This window comes from Colias eurytheme, chromosome 13 (assembly GCF_061535395.1).
Source record: "Colias eurytheme isolate Ceu_HAF_F1 chromosome 13, ilColEury1 Martin Lab GWU primary, whole genome shotgun sequence".
In the NCBI taxonomy this organism is placed as follows: Eukaryota; Metazoa; Arthropoda; class Insecta; order Lepidoptera; family Pieridae; genus Colias; species Colias eurytheme.
The window spans coordinates 8,387,048-8,409,384 of NC_142992.1; the positions used below are offsets into that span (position 1 = coordinate 8,387,048).

At 34.9% G+C, this 22,337-nt stretch overlaps 1 protein-coding gene across 2 annotated transcripts in view; it reads right to left on the bottom strand.

The window, feature by feature from the left end:
- Positions 1 to 22,337, bottom strand: part of LOC149903568 (uncharacterized) — a 202,028-nt gene that overhangs the window by 164,752 nt on the left and 14,939 nt on the right. The window contains exon 1 of one of the 2 annotated variants that reach the window (XM_090108476.1): positions 1,830 to 1,928. The exons of the other annotated variant lie outside the window; for it this stretch is intronic. Within the exon in view, the coding sequence (XP_089964602.1) occupies positions 1,830 to 1,884 (55 nt within the window). The 5' untranslated portion in view covers positions 1,885 to 1,928. Of the gene's footprint in view, positions 1 to 1,829; positions 1,929 to 22,337 lie in introns of those variants that run through there. 2 annotated transcript variants of the gene reach the window in all.

Genomic DNA, 22,337 nt, shown 5'->3' on the forward strand with positions numbered 1-22,337 from the left:
TGATACCATCATATCCCGCTGCACAATCACTCTTTAGATTTTTAATTATGCCAAGTATTTCGTCTGGGTCTGTTTCTAACATGACAATGGAATTAGTTTGTGAAAGAGTATGGTTTATTTTAGTTGACATAGCTGTGGCTTTAATCTTCTCAGCTAGAGTCTTTCCCACGCTAACAAAGTAATCGTTTATAAAGTTGATAGAGCTAGTTGGGTTATCCTTTACTTTAATTAGGCCCAAATTTTTATTTTCATCTCTTTCAGTATTAGTGACTTTTTTTATTGCCTGCCATGTTTTTTTGATGTTGTTTTGATGTTTTAGAAGTTCAGCTTTGTAATAATCTCTTTTCAAGTTTTTTAATAATTTCGTACAAAAGTTTCTATAACGTAGGTAAGTAATCCTTAGAATTTGGTTATTAGGAACGTCTTTCAGTCTTATGTGCATGTTGTCTCGAGTCTTTATACAACGGAGAATTCCAGGTGTAATCCACGGTTTTAGTATTCGTTGCTTACCTGATATCTTAAAGGTCTTAGAAAAATATTTCATGAGATTAATTAACTTACAATACAAAATATCTGTCGCCAAATTAACATCCATTGCTTCGAGAACCTCACTAAAGTAAGCAGCCTTCAAATCATTGCATAATTGTATTACGTCAATTTTAGTTGTAGTTCTACTAAAGCTCAATTTACTAGATTGTTCTTTAATTATATTTAACATAACTGGCTTATGGTCAGTTACATAAGTGTCAATAATAAGTGTGGTATATTGACACCTTGTTTTGAGCATTACATGATCAAGGCACCTATTCCCACGGGTTATCAGCGTGTGACTAGCTAGAAGCTATTGCATGCTATGCCTTCAAGCCACACCTCCGCGCCCGTCGGAATGGGGAGCGTGAGGTTTTTCGTTACGCAATTTCTGGATTCAGTCCCCGCGCTCAACGCCCGCGATAGAAGCTATGCAATAGCTTAAAAATTTTGATCAGGAAAATGTTAATAATCTTGCTCGTAAAGAAAATTGATTAGTGCTATAGATATATAAGTTTACATGTACTAAACCCCACTAGGAACCTGTCATTTTACAACGAAACGAAACATATATACATATAAACATCTAGGTATATAAGACGAGTACATAAGACATGAGAAAAGAACTGAAGCAAACGCTTTCGCTCCAACTAAGCGACTCCTAATCCCAAATACAAAAGGCAGCGTCTCAGTTTATGGTAATCCTAGACTTAAGTATCTGCACAGACATAGTTTGTAAAACCTGAAAAGAATAATTCTTTTCAGGTTACGGATGTAATTATTACATCCGTACTTACATACTAATTAGCTTTTGAGTTTTGACCTCCACTTTTACCGAGCCGATTTGGCCTTTGCATGTAGCAAAAGGGCCAATATATTAAATAAGACCTCTAGAAATATAAATAAATGAAAATATAATGTATTAGCGGAGAAATTGCATGAATCCTATGTAATTAAAAGGGAATCTGATCTCGTAAGGCATTTGCGAAAGGAGCAAGGAGCAACAGGTGGAAAGTTATTTGAGTTGTTAAATACACTACAATTTACAAAAAAATGATATACTAAAACCAGTAGGTACGGTATTATGTTTTCTATGAAATATTTGGAATTGATTTAAGAAATCAATTCCAAATATTTCATAGAAAACAAATTTCAAATTAAACATACAAAATTAAACTTAAAAATGTAGAGCAGCAACTTATATAGAACCAAAACTATTTCTATGAAAGTTTTCATTACACGCGATTAAATACATATATTATGTATATAGTTGATGAATTCTTAGTATGACGTCATAATACCTCTTGTAAGCAATTCCAATAATTTGCTGGAAAAGTGGAACTCCGGCGTAAACATTTTTGGCACAAATATAAATCATCGAATATATGTCGACAATCCGTGTAAACCAATCACATCACTACACACAACACTGTATAACTTTTATATTATATTTTTTATTAAACATTAATTCAAACACTAATCTATAAAAACGTATGTTTAATTTTCAATGACACTTGATAATTATTATGACGCATGAATTTCGCGAATGGATTTTGTTATTCAACCTTTTTTATACGAAAATAATAACGCTTCTGAAGAATCAACTGAAGACGATTGTCGCGAACAGTTTAATTATGTTGGTCCCGATTCATTAGTGCACTGCGAGGACAGGGCCGGATGCTAAAAATTAAAAAAATATATTATTTTATTACCAAAATATTCACTTGCAGTGTAAGCGCCTAATCCTAGTCATTACACGCACATAACCGATATTATTTTAAGCTTATTTAAATACAAAATGTAATAACTGTATCACGCTGGTTTGTGGAATGTTTCAAAAAAATTTAAATCATTTTACATCCGTCTGGAAAGTCTTAAATTTATGTTTGTAATAAGCATATTTTTGTTCTGTTTTGCAAACAAGTTATTCAGAAATGCACCAAACCGTAATATAATTTATAATAACTCAAAACTAATGTAATTTTCCAATGCAATAAAGCTATCGCAGTTTGTTTGTGACGATGTCGACAACTCTGTGGGGCTATTTACGACTTCAAGCGCAAACGTTGACTTGTTTCACCAACCATTATCATTTAGTTTTAACTTTTACTTAACTTGACCATTTAATTTACTACAACAAACTAAATGCATTAATTGTATTGTTATTTATAATAGTATCTCTGGACACCGACAGAAATATTCTTAAAATGTAAAAATAATACAGAAAAATATTGTATTTAATCGCCAAATATTACCAGAGTCCGGCCCGCGTATCGCGACAAGAGGTCATGGTTACCGACGCTCGTCTTTTGACCTACGCGACTCTATCCCTCACAATTAACCGATAAAATCGTATTCGCGTCCCGCTCGCACAGGCCGCGACATCTTACTTGACATTTGACCCTCGCGTCATTGTCGTCGCGTTCCCATTCTATCTCATAAAGCCACGCATAATGCTGTTTCGTTCAAACAGGTTATGACATATCGGCCGACTTCTGACCCAAACATCAGCGCACGTGCTGTCCCTTTTTTGTGAATAGTAAATTTATATTTACGTCCTCCTCGCACATGTCGCGACCCTTATAGCTAGCCACTTGAATAGATTAGGTGTTTTCGACTTTCGTGCGAGTATGAGTTCAATATTCATTGATAGCTAGTTCATTGGCATTTTAAATGCAAGACTTTATAATCGTTACGGATGGATGTGAATTATAATGGAGGGTAATTAATGACTATCATACATTATGATTCAAATTATAGATAAGTTATAAACAACACCAGAAAAATTGTAACTTTCTTTTACTTTTTAAAGAAAATTGCTAGACGTGTTTCACAAACAAAATGTTATTGTTATTTATCAGCTTCAACACAAGGCTGAGCGTAGTATTCTATTATATCATTATATTATGTCAACCGTACCCAATTATATTTCTCTATCTGTGTATAAAAATTACGTAAATGGAAATTCCAAGCTCCAGTACCAATGCTTGTGAAATGTTATAATTTTGCACTTATAATTTCAATAGTTCAGAACATGTTAAGGGCGAATGTAGATGTGTGCTGGACTTCTGTATACATCTATCCTCAAAACTTCTCTATTTTATTCGTTACCATACTATAATATTAATCTTCTGCAAAAAAATCTACGTTTAGAAGCCATCAAACATCCATAACCAACCAGGCCTAGCAAACAAATGCTGAAATAAAGCTTCCTTGTATTGTCATTGCTATTTCTAGTATTATTTTATCTGTGCCTTTGTGTACGTCAAATATGTACTCTTCAAGTATGTGCTCTATTAGGCCGTGATTCCACAAATTGTAGAATCTCTCTGCAGCCCGAGCGTGGCGGCCTCGTAAGTTTTTCTTGCTGAGTGCTGACCCGCGCCTATCGGGAACGCATTGAACAAGGATGTAAGAAAAGTATATTATTTGGAGTGTGATTAGGAGGTATATTTATTTTCTTTATTACACTTGCAATATTAAATAGTGGAGAAATATGAAAGGAGCGCTATGTTGTGATACTTGGCCAGTGAGGTAATATAAAATGTGAGTACTTGACAACTGTCATATTTATGATGAAAAAGCCCTTTGCTTGCCCTATGTTTGGGCGGAAGGGTGATGCAGATTTTACTCATTCATGTTTTTTTTTTGTAAGTATTTTATGCATCAATACAAAGATAATATTATGAAAAAATAAATCATCAATAAATTTTGTAGGAAAAATAATTTCAAATAACACAGACGCGGACGTGAAAAATGAAACTCTATGCAATCTCCGTAGGCGTGCTACGAGGGTATCGCTCTATGTTATAATATTATCTACATAATTATTATGTTTACAGAAGTTATATAAAGTTCTATAATTGTTAAAGTGGTGTAGATCTTAACAAACTAATTTCATTTTATATAAATAAAACAATGTCTAGAATTTTTTTTTCACTCATACTTTTTAATTTCAGTTTTTTACAATTTTCAAATACCAATCACTCGGACGGACATACTCAATTGTAAAATAGATCATAAAAATATATTAAAGTGATTTTTTTATATCCATTATTAATTCTAAAAAACCGAATCCAAAATACGTTTCCTAGCTCCGTAAGAAGAAAGCGCGATGTTGGCGCGGCGCGTGCGCACCGCATCTTGTTTTTGCTCCGATGAATATTTATCGCTCGCTCCGACCATTAGCGGCGAACCTCGCCCGCTGATCACTTGAAATTGATTCAACGCAGCTAATACACAGCAATTAACATTTCGTGAAATTGCCGCCGAGTGTTGAGTTTCCACGTCTCGCCTTTCTAGCCGTGTCGAGTTTTCAACGAGCTTTGGATTACATAGTATGTGATACTATGATGTCTGCTGTGACAGTTCTGAATTTAAATGAATAGTAGTAATTATGTGATGTAATACATATATATATATATATATACGTCATATATTATCTGTTTTCTACTAGACGAATCTGTGGTGGGCTGATAGCAACCAATATTAATGACACGAAACCGTAATGACTGTCACATTAATCATAGAGAGCATATGAAATATGAACCTTTATCCAAACAAATGAAGTACGTTTCGCGTTGTAATTAAATAATCAAATGAACTTGTAAATAGCTATCTTAGCGAACCATTAGTTTAAGATATAAATGATGTGAGGAGTTTGCATTCATTTGGTATGCCGATGTGTTTATTTTATCTGTGCTATTTAGCGAGGGTAGCTTTCTCTTTTCAATTGAATTCTGTTTTATCTGTGCTTTGAATTAGATTTGCTTTTTTCAGTATAGCAGGCAACACATTTTTTTTTTGTTTAAGGTTCAATGGGCTTGGCAAATTTTTAATAAGCGAAAATTTTAAGCAGTTTCAATAAGAAATTCAATAAAATACAGTTTGAAGGAATAAATAAATCAGAACATAGATCGTAGCAAATGCATTTATTTATTATTAACATGAAAAACCATTAGCTTTATAAAAATGATGCGTGAAGTTTCATTTCATATGCCAATAAGTTCATATAAAGTAACTGTTTACTGTGTTAAGGTTCAAATTAGCTCAGTAGAGGGATATTGAAGAAAAATACGTGTATTCACTTTGACTGTTTATTTCATACTGGATTTACATTCATCGCATCTATCAATTCACAACAACAATTCAATTAATGTAAAATACGCTTGAACATACCGGCGGCCAAAAACAATCGTTTTTTATACAGTAGTAAAATCAACATGAACTCATCTAATAACATTCAAATAAATTTATACAACAACTGTAAATAACATATTAGTGGACTGTAAATTTGTAAATAACAATTGTGTATAAATGTAAACCAAATAAACTAAAAATCTTTAGGCAACGCTATCAATTTGTATATAATGGCCGTTTGAACTCGTGACCCAATATTTTGTTCTAATGTAAGTTAACATTAGTTGTATGCCACCATGGAGCGTTTTTGTGTGTGCTTCGTTAACTAAAAACCTTGTAATGTGTTGATGACTCGGTATTATAATAGGATGTTTAGTTGTATCTGACAGTGATGCATTCTGCAACCGGCCTCCTACTCTCAAAATTCCTCTTTCGTCTATGAATGGTGCTAATGTTATAAGTGTACTTCGTTTCTTCACTCTTCCTTCTTTCTTTAGCGCTTCTATATCTTTTTCATAAACCAAGTTTTGATAATATCTTATGCATTCTTCTAATATGTATTCCATTTCATGTGATGTTAAATAATGATGTGTTTGTGTTGTCCATTTCTTACCAAATCTTCTACAATATGCGAGTACCCGTTTCATTCTTGAAATAGTGGAAAATCTCTCCCAAATTGGCTTTTCTTCTATAATAACATTACATTTTAGCTTCTTCATTTCTAAATCTATTTTTGGAACATCACATCTCTCAAGTTGAAGGTTTGTTTGTTGTAACCAAACCGGTCCCATCCACCAAATCTCAGAATCTACTAGATCACATGCGTCAATGCCTCTGGTTGCAATATCTGCAGGATTCTCGGCAGATTTGACGTGTCTCCAACATTCGTTATCCAAGACTCGTGTTATACCTCCAACCCGATTTGCAACAAAAGTCTTCAAGTGAATCGGTTGACATTGTAACCATGAAAGTACAACCATTGAATCCGTCCAGGCGAATATTCTATTTTTAGGTATCTTTAGCACCTCCACAAGATCTTCAATCAGCTCCGCTAGTAGGGCTGCAGCGCAAAGTTCCAATCTAGGTACCGATATTTGCTTTAATGGTGCAACCTTAGTTCGTGATGCAAGTATAGTTACATGTACTTTCTCTTCATGAATAACTCTCAGATATGTAACTGCAGCGTAAGCTTGAGCAGATGCATCTGCAAAACCGTGTAATTCAACTTCGTCATTATCAAGTGTAGTTTTTATCCAACGTGGTATCTTGAGGTTTTGCAAATGTGTAAGTTGTTCTCTGTATCTTATCCACTTTTCGCGTAAATCCGGTGTTAGTTGATCGTCCCATCCTAAGGTGCATAACCACAATCTTTGTATTAAAATCTTCGCAGTAACAATTACAGGCGAAAGCCACCCAAAAGGATCAAAAAGTCGAGCCACATCAGATAGAATTGTCCTTTTTGTTACAGGAAGCTTCATTTCTGGTAAGTTGACTGATACCTTGAATGCATCATCCTTTCTATCCCATGTTAATCCGAGAATTCTTATTACATCATCTAACTTTATATTTATCTTGTCCCTTGAATCAATATCATTTCCTTGTAAATATTTTAATACTTCTTCTGAATTACTAGACCATTTCTGCATTTGAAACCCTCCTTTAGCTAATATCTCTGTTATTTCTTTACACATGTTCTTTGTCTTCTCAATATTTTCATTTCCTGTCATGAGGTCATCCATATAGAAAGCCCTTTTAATAACATCAGTGTCCGTATAATTATGCACCTCATCATCCGCTAATTGTATTAAAGTACGCACAGCCAAATAAGGAGCTGCTGCTGTACCAAAGGTTACAGTTGTTAGGTCATATTCTTCAATTTGATCATGAGGATTATCTCGCCATAAGATGCGTTGTAAAGGTGTATGTTTACCAGTCATGTTGATCATTCTATACATCTTAACGATGTCCCCCACAACACATATCTTATGCATTCGCCACGCTATAATTAAACTTCTGAGGTCTGGCTGTAACACAGGTCCAATCATCATACAATCATTTAATGAATAGCCATTAGAACCTTTAGCCGATGCATCAAAGACGACTCGTACCTTCGTCGTTTCTTTGTCATCACGTATTACTGCATGATGCGGCAGATAAATAGCATTATCGCTATTGACATTCTTTACCTGTTTCATGTGACCCATTGCCTTGTATTCATGTATAACCTTTGTATATTCTGTTTTCAAATTCTCATCTCTTTCAAATTTCTTTTCTAGTTGTGTAAATCTTCTCATAGCTTGCTCTTTTGTTGTTCCACATAATTTAATCGTGTCTTCTATACTTTGTTGTAACGGTAAATGTACTTCATATCGTCCTGTTGAATCTCTTCTTGTTGTATTTTTGTAAATCTCCTCACATAGTTCTTCTTCTTTTGTTTGAATCTTCTTCTTTTTGTAGACATCTGTTTCTATTTCCCAGAACCTTCTAAGTAAATCATTATCTTCTGCAACCATCCTTGTTATATGTAGTGTTATTATATTGTGTTTGTTATCTATAACCCTTTCATCTCTTCGACCTGATATAATCCATCCCAAACGTGTTTTCTGCACCACTAACCCATCTGACAATTTTACCAATCCATCTTCTATAATTTTGCAATAGACATCCGCTCCCAACAACATGTCAATTCTTCCTGGTGTATGATAGGTAGGGTCAGCCAATGGTAACATTTGGAGCTCTGAACAGTTCGTCTTGATGTGTGATGAGGGCAAACTTGTTGAAATAGTCTTAAGAATGTAAGCCCTGACTTCAATACTATCATCTTCTTCTTTCCATCGTGACGAAACTGCGAGATCGACTAGATGTTGTATTTGTATACGATTTCCTTCTCCCACTCCTGAGACTACACCGTTGATTTTGGATTTTGTACAACCCAAAAGTGCTGCTGCTCTCGCAGAAACGAATGTGGCCTCTGATCCCTGATCAATTAAAGCACGAAGCATGTGTGTGTAACCGTTCTTCGCTTTGACCATAACTTGTGCTGTCGCTAACAATACTTGTTGATCGGGTTGTTCTCTAGAGAAGTGTGCTGTTGTAATGTTTTGTTCTGGTTGTGGTTGTTCATCTTCGTCCGTATGTGTCAGTCTAACCTTATGTAAAAGTGAATGATGTTTTCTTCCACAAACTCGACATGTTTTCCTTTGTTTACATCGGTATACATTATGATTCGGTTGAAGGCAATTGTAACATAAATAATTCTTCTTCACAAACTCTTGTCGCGCATCAACCGACTGATTCACAAATTCCTTGCAGTTGAATATGTAGTGCTCACCGTTGCAATAAGTACATGATACCGGTGAAACACGAACATGTGGTGTTTGATAAATATCCCGGCGGCCGTCTTCGACTGTGGCGTGATGTGACTTATAAGTTGAAGATTTCTCCCTAGTAGATGTTGTTACTGGCGTGACAAGTTCAAGTGTACGAAACTTAGCTTCAAGAAACTTCTTCAGTTCTAACCATGTAGATAGTTCATCACTTCCATCCTTGTGTGTAAGTTCCTCCCAGTCCTTTAACGACTCTGTATCCAACTTCTGCCCCACCAGAAATATAATTATAGGATCCCAAGAATCGGTGTTAATATTCAAATTATTAAGGCTCTGTATGCACTCTGTTGTTGTATCTAATAACGCTTTAATTTGACTTGCAGACTGGTTCACTACCTTCTTTTGGTTAAATAATCTTTTTAAAATAGAAGTAACGATCATCTTTTTGTTTCCAAATCGTCCCTTTAATGTATCCCACGCTTGTTTATAATTCGACCCGGTAATAGGTATATTTCTTAACAACATCTCGGCTTCACCACAAACACTTGTTTTCAAATAATGTAATTTCTGTACATCCCCTAATGAAGTGTCATGAACGAGCGCTTTAAATAAATCTTGATAAGTGGGCCAGTCTTCATATCTTCCCGAAAAAGTTGGTAATTGTATCCTGGGTAACTTGGAGAACGATTGTTGACCTTCTACGCATGTTATTGACATATCACACGGCGGAGCGGGTTGATTCGGTTGTTTCAATTTAATTAATAAATCCCGTAAGTCGGCTTCTAAGTTGAGATACAAATCTTCATATAAATAATATTCTTCGTTCAGGAAGTATGTCAATATTCCCTTCTGTTCCCGTGGCGTACACTTAACAAGACCGTTGTGAGCTTGCTTAAACGATGCCCAATACTCTTCAATCGTCTGCAATCGCGCTGTGATATAACCTTCCGTTAATCGCTGCTTAGGACACTTCTTTAAGTTCGTTTGTGTTTTTTGTAAAGTACTAGCTAAGTCTTCCAATGTACTTAAATATCCACTTTGTTCCACAGTAGGCGGCGACATTTTTTATATTCGTAAATAATAAGTGAAATCTTCCAATAATCAATCTTCACAAATGTTATAAAACGTAATTATAACTTGTTTACATTAAAACTGCACAATACCGATGCAAAGAACACCCGTGTTATCTAAGGAATGTCGTCTTTTGTCTTCGCTGGTCGAGCTCGCTAATCCCTCTATTCAATATAATCCGGCATCGATGGTCCATATGTTTACTGTGTTAAGGTTCAAATTAGCTCAGTAGAGGGATATTGAAGAAAAATACGTGTATTCACTTTGACTGTTTATTTCATACTGGATTTACATTCATCGCATCTATCAATTCACAACAACAATTCAATTAATGTAAAATACGCTTGAACAGTAACTATATTTATGATAGTAAATGTATTACTTTGCTCATATATGCTAAGTTTTATCGATAACTTTGATATGAATGTACTAATGTTATATAATTAAATATTGAATGCAATTATAGTTTTTTGAGATTCTATTGGTGTTTTACATGTTATTAAGAAGGTTTTTTCAGTAGATATGTTTAAGATTATTTTTCAGATAGGTTGTTCGATGATTTATATTAAAAATATGTTGGTAAATATCTGAAATCTAGTTGAACAATATAAAATATTATAGTTATTGTAATTTCTATGAGCTAGAGCTCTGATCTATTTAAAGATAACATTTTAATAACTATTTCAAAACAACAACTTTTAATGTAAAACCACCATCAAAGTTTCTAACGGTTTTCTCATTAAGGAAAGAGAAATCAGCTTCTCCTATTAGTTTAACAATAAAAGCAACCAAAGTAATTACGGTTATTAATAAAAAAGATGCGAGAAAATTGAACGTAATTGGATTCGCAATTAAAAGTTGTGCAACAAAATATATTGCGGTTTTCGAATCAAAAATGTAACACCGACAGACAATTTGTTATACTGTCTAGATAATTAATTTACGTGTACACTGTACATACACAATTTTCGTACTTTTAATTTAGTTTTATTTCAAATATAGTTACTGGCAATATTTCTTAGACAGATTTATTTCATCAGTTAATTCAAATAGTTTCCATTTACACCAAGATGGGTATACTTGTTTAATGTTATATATTATTACTATAAAATATATGCTATTCAATCGATAAGAGGAAGGTTATTTTTTCTTTTCTCACGCAAGCCCAATAAAATAATTTTACATTACTCCCTTGTTCAATGAGGTTCCTTTATGAATGTAAATTCAAGTTATGCAGCTCTCATACAAAACAACAATAATTTTCCATATCTCCACATTAAAATACCGCTTATTAGTATCATAAAAAGTAAATAATGCGTAGTAGATAGGCACGCGACCGCGGTCAAGTTTTTCTTCATATTAATGTTTGGCTCGTGCCAGTTATTAACCGATCTCATTCGGAAGCACGTACTTTCTTGTACATACACTCACACTAATCATTATGTTATGCACTCGTAACGGTTACGTAGCAATTTCATCTTTACGTCGTTGGACGTAGCAGCGACATTCCGGTGTATTTTTATTTGTGATAAACTTATTATGGGGGTTGTACAAGTTATACGGTCGGTTCTAGTTTTTGCTAGGTATCCGGTGAGGCCAATAATTACGAGCCGTACGTCTTGAGATGGGTGTTTCCGTTCCGTTTTTACGAAGAGATTTTCCCGCTACGCGCATAAAAGTCGATTGTGATAGAGAGTTTTCTATGCACTATTTTCATTGTATTATCGCATGCATTTTTTTCAAAACTAACGTTTTTTTCTTTGTGAATCTTTTTATCTATTGGATTAAAACTCTTTCGTATAAAACGATTGTGTATATAACAGGCATTATATACCTACTACTATATTTACCGCACGCTACGTTAGGATGCAATTTTTATTAAATACTTAGTTAAACGTATGCTTATTTTATGCAAAAAATGTGGAAAAGCTTCTAACATTTTTCTTATTTAGATATTTTACGCATTTTGAGGCCATTGAAAGCTTACAAAATTGTTTCAATCTAAGGATTATAAACAAAGTACGTTTCCACAGACCTCTAGTTACCCTATGATTTACAAGCTATCATTTGTCGTTAGTGCCACGGTTCAAGAAATGTCAGGGGACAATATGACTCCAGTAATTACACACTACGTTTGGCTTGTGCCCTGCTATATAATTGCTTTGATATTTTTAGTCTGTGCTACGGAATGACGTTTACATTCACTTACCATAGTTCTGAGAATTGATTTTCTATACTAATATTATAAAGAGGAAAGGTTTGTAATTATGTATGTATGTATGTATGGTTTTCACGCATAAACTACTGGACCGATTTTGATGAAATTTGGCACAGACAATCTTTAGACCCTAAGGAAGAACATAGGCTACCTTTTATTGCGAAATATGTACCACGGGAGAAGCCGGGGCGGACCACTAGTATGATATAAATTGAATATTTTATTTTAAATATGCAAAAATTTTAAGATTTTTAAATTAAACATAAAATTGTGACGGAAATTCAACATTTTCTTGAATTAACAATCATATACTATTATTGAATAATTACTAATTTATTCATAATACAAAGATCACCAAGCCTTTAAACTAAGAGTAGTTAGTAGTACACCATGTACCTATCTAAAAGATTAAAAAAAAGTTTCATAGATATTCAACACGAACGACCCTAGAGGAGCTCTATGCTTTATGTTTTAATATAGTATTGTATAGTATTATCGCTCGGCTCTTAATAACAAAACGTGCAATCAGCCCTAGTGGGTAGGAATAACACAAAACCTTACTACAAGGTATGTACTTGTTTATTTTAACTACTCAGTCTTTTTCAATTTCATTTTCAACAAATATTAAAATCCTGTCCGTCACAATAAGGTAATTCAGTTAAATTACAAGGATATTTACGTAAACAGTGCTCAACTTATTACGTAGTTACGTTTCCCGCCCAAAAGTACAAGATGGCGTCATGGGAGACTGCGCGCGCAAAGTCACGGGAGCATAAACCACGACAGGTAATCAAAAAGAATAACAGGTTCATATGGAAAACTAAGTATAGAGTAGACAAGCGAATGAATGCGTATTGTTTTGCATATTGCGACGGTTTTCAATTTTGATGTAAGATGGTTTTGAAACACGATTTTTAATGAAAATCTATGAGTGTATTATATTATCATTTATGTTTTACTGACTGTTTGATAAACATTCCAATGAATTTAAATTTATAAATAAACTCATCAGCATGGACGTATAAAAAAAGACGGACGGTATATCGCCTAAACATTGAGTGAAGCCTAGTAATGGCGGCGAAACATCCATGTGTGTGTGCCATGTTGCCATGGCAACAGCTGTCCTGATGACAATGGCGGCTGTATTTTTTTCTATAAATTTTGCCGTAATAATTTTGTCATTAAAACTTAAAAGAAATAACTTGCTTCCCTGTGGAATGTAATCCCTTGTGTTTTGTTATTTAAAATTGTACTGTTGCGATACCATTTAACCACGCAAGACGGCATTTTAAATATTTTTTGTGAAACAGTGACGCAGTTAATCAGTCGGTAGTTTACGACGTAATGGCGGCCGACTAGCTTACTATGGTGAGAGTGTGTGCGTGTTTATTGTCTTTACACGATCGCTAGCTTACTATGGTGGCTTCACGTTGTTTGTTCGTAATACGGCGTCCGTCTTTTTTTATACGTCCATGCTCATCAGATATTTCCTTAAAAAGTTTAATAAAAAGTAAACATCTAGCCTAATATTACAAATAGGTAGATAATGCTTCAATGATACATTCTTATCAATTAGGTATTATAATATGTGAAATAAGTACATCTTTATGATGCATTATGTGAGTATCTCATAAGCGAGAAATACTTAAACATGGCACCAACACAAAATTCCAAAAACAAAAGATTTTTAAACCAAATATTTTCTTTCGGAAACGCGTAGCAACAAGCTTATGTCAATGACAAACACCGGCCTACAATTGAACGCATATTCGCAAACAAATCGCTTGAGAAAACCAGACTAGCATTTGTTCTCACGGTTCTGTCGTCCACTGATGCACTACACATTGTTCATAAACCAATATACGTATAAATCAATGGGGGAATTTTAAGAGTATAATTTGTTAAGAGTTACGAGCTCAATGTTTAGAATGACATAGATGTAGCAAATACTGAGAGGCATTATTGTATGGAGGTATTTTCTTATGCGCGAGTTTGCCGCAATTTTAAAGTATCGGGATTAGAATAAGCATTAATGTTATATATTCTATCGAATGAAATATGTAACAATTAGGTCTAGCGATAAGATCTTTTGAGTATCGATAGTTTATTAAAATTTAATTAATTTATGGTAGCTGTTTTGTACAGTCTATTTAAAAATGCTCCTTTAATTATAAGAAAATATATTATAATGAACATTGTATTTGTTTCATTTGTATTAAGTGTTTTGGAATTTTTAGGTTATTCAAAAGCATACTAACATATTAAAGGGGACGCAATTTATTAAGTCGTCGTTAGAAAAACCTAACCTAACCTAACAGGAGAAAATTTTGATTAAGAAGTATTTTTGGCCGCGACTTTCGTTTTACTCCTCAAAGCTTACTAAAGTACCTTATAGACTTTCTAATTTATATTTAATAACATTATTATGATTAAATGTTATTGTTTTAAATCGTAGAAAGTATGGACAGTAAGTAACACGAGTTAAAGACACGCGTCATCTCGTATAAACGGTGAAAGAAAATTGCCTACGAACAGTTGATTCGTAACTCGTTATAAAATTACATATTGCACACGGTAATAGTGGTAATAGTGTCATGTGTGACAGACTGTGTCCAATTGAAATGTTCCTTGTGAATGTGGTATTCCGTATTTCTCTTACTAAGTAGCGAGATAAATGATATGATAGCACAATACGCTACGAATTACAAAGCTTTCGATGTTTTTGGCAATGACAAACATGAAAATTGTATAAGTAATTTGTTTGATTGGGATGAATCTATATTTTTATTGAGTCGAAATTAATTAATTCAAATAATTCCTTCTCGTTCTAGGGACATTCGTTCCACTGCACATAATAATGAATGAAACAAACATTCGAAATCTGCATTGTATTGCGATATAATATTATGTGTCGCAGCCTTAGGTCGCAGCAAACTGATTAAATCAACCGCTTCATAAATAGCGAAGGCTCTCTTTTAAATGTTGCCGTTTAATCGACTACCTAAAGCCAGCCCTATAATTTAATTTAATATAACAACGGCATCCCAGGCCATTAATGAAACTGCCGCTTTATCCGGATTCCTGAAACATATGCATTATCTAGATACACAGAGCGATACCTCAAAATCTTCACCCTAAAAGAAAACGACAAACTGCGAATACAACAATAATACACATATCGTTATACAATAAATTATTTACGACGGATGAGTACGTTTATATTCGGAGGTATGGTTAGTAACGGAAGCATCAAGGCACTTACCTCCACGGGTCGGCGCTCGCGACAACTCTGTCAACCGGTAATCATACACACAAACATTGCCTTATTGAATATAATATGTATGTCTGTTTGTGCCTTTAATACGCCTTTTATTGATAAAGCAAATAATATGAACGTTTAGATTTAAAACCGCTACGCTTTTCTTTAGTAAATAGTAATTCACATTGAGAAAATTCAATCATCATCATCAATAAAAATTGGCATGCCACTGTGCTTTAAACAAGATTGATGCGAAACAATTGAATAAAAACCTAAATGGTGATCCTAATACAGCCAATACGCTTAGACATATGGTCACAATTCAACAACGTTTCCATACTTTGACATAAATTACATCAATAATTCCAATGCACTTCAATGGCAAAACGCAAAATGAAACCATCTGTAACTTCCGTGTAAAAAAGCGAGCGAAGCCACGCGCTGCGGCTTGTAAAAAGCGGCCACATTGACCTGCCTGGCGATTCACTCCGATGCGTGTACTCAATCTAATGAGAGGTAAAGGTAACATCTATGGTAACATGCAATAAGAGGCACGCGCCGGCCACGCGACTTGTATTGTTCTTTATAACCTATGGAATTTTTATGATATACCTAAGTACGTTACTTTTTTGTGTGTAATTCGCAAGCTTATACGTATAGTTACGTTACTTTTAAGCGTGTAATATGCAGGTTTTGGATTGTTTACAGTTACGGTGGAATGATTTAATAGAGCTAGGAAAGTTTATAAGTCTATTATGCTTTTAGGAAACATATAATTTACCATACACCCGTTTAAATGGTGATACAAAATTACTCTGCCTTCTGATATATGGGCGTATTTTACTACCAACACCAATTATTAAAATCCTACAAATTTTGATTTCATTGTATCAGGATTCCATTTTCATAACAATAAAATTTCAAAACCTATTTCCCTATAAAATAGAAAACTGCAGTTACTCCACCACACCTGCTTCAATATGGTAGTTCTATCTAGTTCTTACATCAATAAAAATAAAAAGGTAACAGCTTATAAATATATGACATTCCGACAATGCAAATTCTAACGCGAGCAGAGCTCGGTCGCCGAGCTAGTCGGATTACATCTAAAGCGACTATAAACCAGCAATCAAAATTATACTTTCCGTTTTTTCACAGTTTCCACAAGTAGTTAATATTGATAATATCTATTAAGTGAGAAAAAGTAAGAATTCTAAGCGCTTATTACAGTATAAGAAACAGTTGGAACGGCTTTTCTTTGATTAATGTCGGTTTGTGTGCGGTTCTCTTGGGTCATTACAGGCCGTTGAGTGTACACTTTGTTGTACAGAGTAACAAATTCTTTGTAGAGGAATTTGTTACTCTTATAATGTGCTTCGTAAACGATGTAGCGTTTTTCTTTTAGGACGTTTAACTGATCGAAAAAGGAAAGATGTTGGTGGTTTCGTATATGCTGGCTGTAAGTTCTAATAGTCTGACCATATTTGGATGTATGGAGTATTTTCAGTGTGATTTTAAAAGTTACATGGACTTTGTTAAGTTACAGTTAGCCCCTACAATATAGGCTCTATATCAATTGGCGGTATTAGCTATCTATCATTTCATAAATTTTTTACATGAATATTTCATGAGGTTTTAAGAGAATTTTGACTAGTATTTTTTTTCATGAATTTAAAAAGTAGGCCATGACCCGTTTTATTGAAATTATGATGAATATCGATATCATATGATTTTTAGCATTTACTTATATTACTCATAATATTGTTAACCGCACGATGTCAAGCAACCAGCTAACTTAACAAATGAAAGACAGTCCCGACATAAACAATTTATTATTTGCAAAGTGCAAAGGTGAGTTCCGCTGAACAAACACGTATGTTTTTTGTACCGTGAACGGCGCGTGCGCATCTTAATGCTGACTTGGTTTTATGATAAATGCCTTACGCTTTTTATTGTTCACGCGCATAATATGAAGTTTTTATTATGTTAATTTATTATGTGCGGTAATTAAAGCCTAGTAAAAATACCGTTCGGTTAATTGTATGGGTAGGTAGTTATTAGAATAAATAATACTTTTTTGTATGAATTGTAATTATAAAAAATTGTGTGTAATTTTATAAAAATAATAAGTTATATTTATAGCCATATAGATATGAGTAGTCTTAGTAGTTGAATATATTTATGCAGAATAATATTAAAATAAAAGAGGTGAACTAAAAGGTGAGAATACGACTTTATACTTAGTTTTAATTTTTAAAATCTTATTTTAAATGAAAATTGGAAGCTATATTTCACTGGACATTGGACAAAAACTTCTTCCAGTACGGAGCAATACTAGCTATCAAATACTTTAAAATTATTGCCTTTCACCTCTAGAAACATTGCGAAGTAATAATAAATAATAAATAAATATTGTGAACGCAAAGGTTACTGGTTAGTGTGAATCGCGGCTCATAAAGCATGCATTCAATTATCGGAGCACCCTTCATAGCCAGTAATTGGTAGACGCTTCAACACTTCATAATAGGGTCACCACGTATTTTGGAATTAATGGAATATCGTAAATATTTAATTATTTTTCAAATTGTTAAGATTGTAACGCTGTTTTTGTTATGAAATTTTAAAAAGCCCACGGCTTCTGCAAAATGATAAACAGTACTTAACAACACTCTACTTATAAATGTAAAGTAAAACTGTGATAGTTCCTTTCGTTGCATATAAATTATCACGTAAAAATTATTTTATTTTATGAGATATTATAAATTGAAACGAATTTTAAGTATAAGTGGTAACAATTAATGATATGAATCATAAATCAACTTATCCCATAAATAATTTGTTAATTTTCTTTTATTTCAAATTAACAAAAAACCTACGAACGTTTTACTTTATCGATCGAAAAAAACAGCATTAATAAATATGTCGGAGATCCCCCCCCCTGATATTACCGAACGCAAGCGCATGACTCACGAAGTGCACTTGGACATGGCCGTGGTAGCGGACGGGCATTCAAGTGTTGGAGCTCGTGCCGAGCGGACTTGTCTGTTCGAGTCTATATCAGTCTCTATATTAGTTTGAGTTTAGATTCGCTATACAAAGTATTCATTTCAGTTCATTAGTGATTGTCAGTGTTAGATTCCGTTTATGTCTTTTGATGCTCGAAGTTACCCAAGACGCCCACTGTAGAGGATATAACCAGCCCACGTAGTCCTAAAATCCAGCCGTCGCCGATATCAGAAGCGGGATTGCTTTGAGCACAAAGAATAAACGTGATTTTTACAATCGTCATGTGGTAATGTAGACGTGTTATAAAATTATTTTGGAGGTGCAAATAGTATCATGCGACGTTTAATCGTAGCCATAAGAAAACCGGTGAGTGCTTACAACATACAACAAGTGGAACAATAACGTGCGTGATGTAATGCCATTGTCCGTTGATCTGTGTTTTGAAAAAAGGCGTTAAAGTTATTATTTGTTACTATTTGCTATTTATGATGCGTTAAAGTGCTTTGCAGTGTCTATCATGTCTCTTAATTTATTTTCTGGTAGCAGGGGACACAGTAAGGAGAATTGTTACCGTATTGTGTAGCGTAACGTGACTATGTTGAGCCCGCTGCGGCTGCTTGTATTAACTTGCAGGGTGGCGAGCCAAGCGACGTGAGTGCCTGTCGGTGTGTGTCGTCGGGTTGTGTGCGTCAGTGGCTTCTTGGTGATACGTGAGCGTGAAGGAAGTTGCCACTTCAACCGTGTTGTCGCGTGTTTTACGGTTTGACAAGCGTTTGCAGCGTGTGGCCCTTGCTACTACTGAGATTGTTGCCGGGGATTGCTGCAGCGAGAGCTCAGGGCAGCCGTCTTTATGCGGTGAAGGGCTCCGCAAATTAGTGACATTTACAGGACAAGTGCGAGGCGTAACAGGGCTGCTTCGCTGACTGTGTGCTATCAATAAGTTTGTAGGAGACCTGCGTGTAAATGCCATTCGCAGACAGCAGATGGAGGGCGCGCGACGGATCAGCAGTCCTCTTAGTGCAGGGTTTAACCATCGCGAGTCATTTGTTTCATGTGTGGCGTGTCTGGCCACTTTGCATCGGAGTGCACGGGCGGATAAGGTGCTAATAATTGCACTAGGCATAGAATCACCGAAAACCAGCAGGTCAGGTACATCCACGTTGCCTGAGCGCAATCATTGAGTCAACACGTGCCGTGTGGCAAACTTATGGACAACTGTGAGTCATACATGTTTAGTTTTGTTTCTTGGTAGGTACTGAGTGTATCCTTATCAGAGATATAATTGCTAGTAGCAAAACTAGTAAGCCTTTTTAATAATAACATTAATTTCAAAATAATCTGTTAACATATTGTACACAGTTCATAACAAGGTTTATGGCAAGTTACAATAGGCGATTACTTTTTAGTAATTTTAATTTGTGTTGTGCCTAATCATGATTATGATAGCGATGCTAGCTTATTAGGTTGAGAAATTAAACAAAAAGTTTACATGTGTGATATTCTAATGTGTTACATTATTGCGTAATAATGTTCTTATTTGTAACAAGTCTGATACGACAAATTGTTTTGATTTTTATCACGCTTACATTGGCTTCCTTTATTGTTCGTATGTAACGGACTCGATTTTGAACTACCTACTTTAATGAGACAGATTTAGTCCACACTGTGTACATTTACTAAGGAATAGTGACAATACAATAATTTCATCTTATTGAAGCGTGTTGCTTAGTTAATTGAGTTTCTCTCTATTATACACTGGTACCGATAGAAGAGAGATAGGTACCATAGAGATTAGGGACATAAGTCCAACATGAAGAGGCGTGAATTTCAATTAGAGAATTTCAATGTGTTGTGTTTTAGTGTATTATTAGCACTAATTTACCATCTGAGTTACAGCTGTTGAAATGTGTCTGTTCTAAGGAGTTTTGTGCGTTGAACGAGCAGCAGATTGCGTAACAAAATCAATGAGTTTTAACAGCTGGATTAGTGAAACCAAGTAGCTATCTGGTTAGCTTCTCTCGTGGAACAAGGTACAGTGCGCTTCCAGATTGTAGTAAGGAATGGAAAGAGTGCTTTGAGGAAGGTAGTATCTCCTTTCAACCTATCCAAATGTGAGTTTTGAAAGCGAAGTGTTGAATACTTAGGCTTTGTTATTAAGGATGGTAAAATACAGTCACATAGCTTATACAGCTTCTTATATTTTCTGTTTGTTTATTAACAGTTTTCTTAAATTATAGCACTATTGTTCGTGCTTACAAGTTAAAAGGGAAGTAAAATTGATTAGTGATTACTCATCATCACATGAGCTAATCGAACGTTTATTAGTCTTTTAACATCACAGCCTATTCTTATGGTGTATGACCTCTGCAGTTCACATAGATGCGAGCGCGGATGGATGTGGTACTGAACTGATACAGAAACATGACGGTAGTAGTATCCAGTTGCTTACTACAGACGTAGAACTTACTGCCTTAGAGTCCAGGTTTTACTCCCATGTACACGAGACCGCAGTTTAAGTTGCAGCAGCATAGCAGTGGTTAATGCAGTTATGCACTTCAGGTATTATTTACAGGTTTGCAAGTTTGCAGTGGTGACTGATTGCAATTCGGTGGGAGCCGTTTAGTAAAAAGCAGAGCAGTGTCTTCACGTGTTCACAGGTAGAGGGTCTGTCTAGAGTCCATCGACGCTAATGTCATTCATGATAGAGATAAAGGGAGCTAGTATAAAGGATGTTGGTTGCCTTTCGAGTTTCGTGCAATGCACATTCGCTGTCACAGTATGTATTTCGTTTATTCCAAATTGTATGGGGCAGAATCGAGTCAACATAGCTGAGCTTTCCGTTGACTGGCTGCCAGGACCATGAGAGGCACTTGGACGTGCAGAATGAGTTGTTACATGTTGAGTTATTACTGTTGTCTGGAAGACATACCTATGCGGTAAGGTTGCAAATTATTTGTCAAGGTGCAGATAAAATGGTAAAAGATCAGTGGTACATAATATCCACGATTCAGTCATGCACCTGGGTTACATGTCTAAGTTCGTGCGTAAGTTCGTTGTCAACCTTATCACTTGCTAAATCTCTAAGCCTAGCTGGGGCAGAATTCAAGCAAAACTCTTAAGTTAGTATTTCGTGCTACAGGGGAACTTAGAGAGAAGAATGATTTTGAGGAGTATGTTTTAGTCTAATTGATACTTTCACCCGATATGTTTTGCTCTATTACTTTAAAAATGTGTAGAGTGGTTAAGTAGTACTAGAAGTAGTATAACGGTACTAGAGGCCAGTGTTAATTTGTTTTGATAACTAGTCAGTATTATTGATAATCTGGCAGGTGCTTAGAAAGTAAATGTTTTCTCAGTTATTTTGTAAAAAAAATAAAGTTACATTAAGATGTAGTCTCCACCGGGGGTAGTGGTGTTAATGACCAGGTAGATAGTGACGAGTACCTACGCTGAAAAGGTGTGCTCATGGCAGTCATCATTCATCATCGTCATCGATATAGTCCACTACTGGATATGGCGTCATCGTCAACATAATCAGCCTTTTGCAGTACACTGCTGGACATGGAAGTCATCATCATCGTCATCGTCAACATCATCTGCTTTTCGTAGTCACTGCTGAATATGGAAGTCGTCATCGTCATCATCATCAACATCATCAGTCTTTGGTTGTTCACTGCTAGACATAGCAGTAGAGTCTAGCAAACATCGATATTGTCAAGATACGTTAGGTGACGTATGACTGGCAATGAACTTCACTATAAACAGTGTTACAAAAGCTAGATAGCTGAAG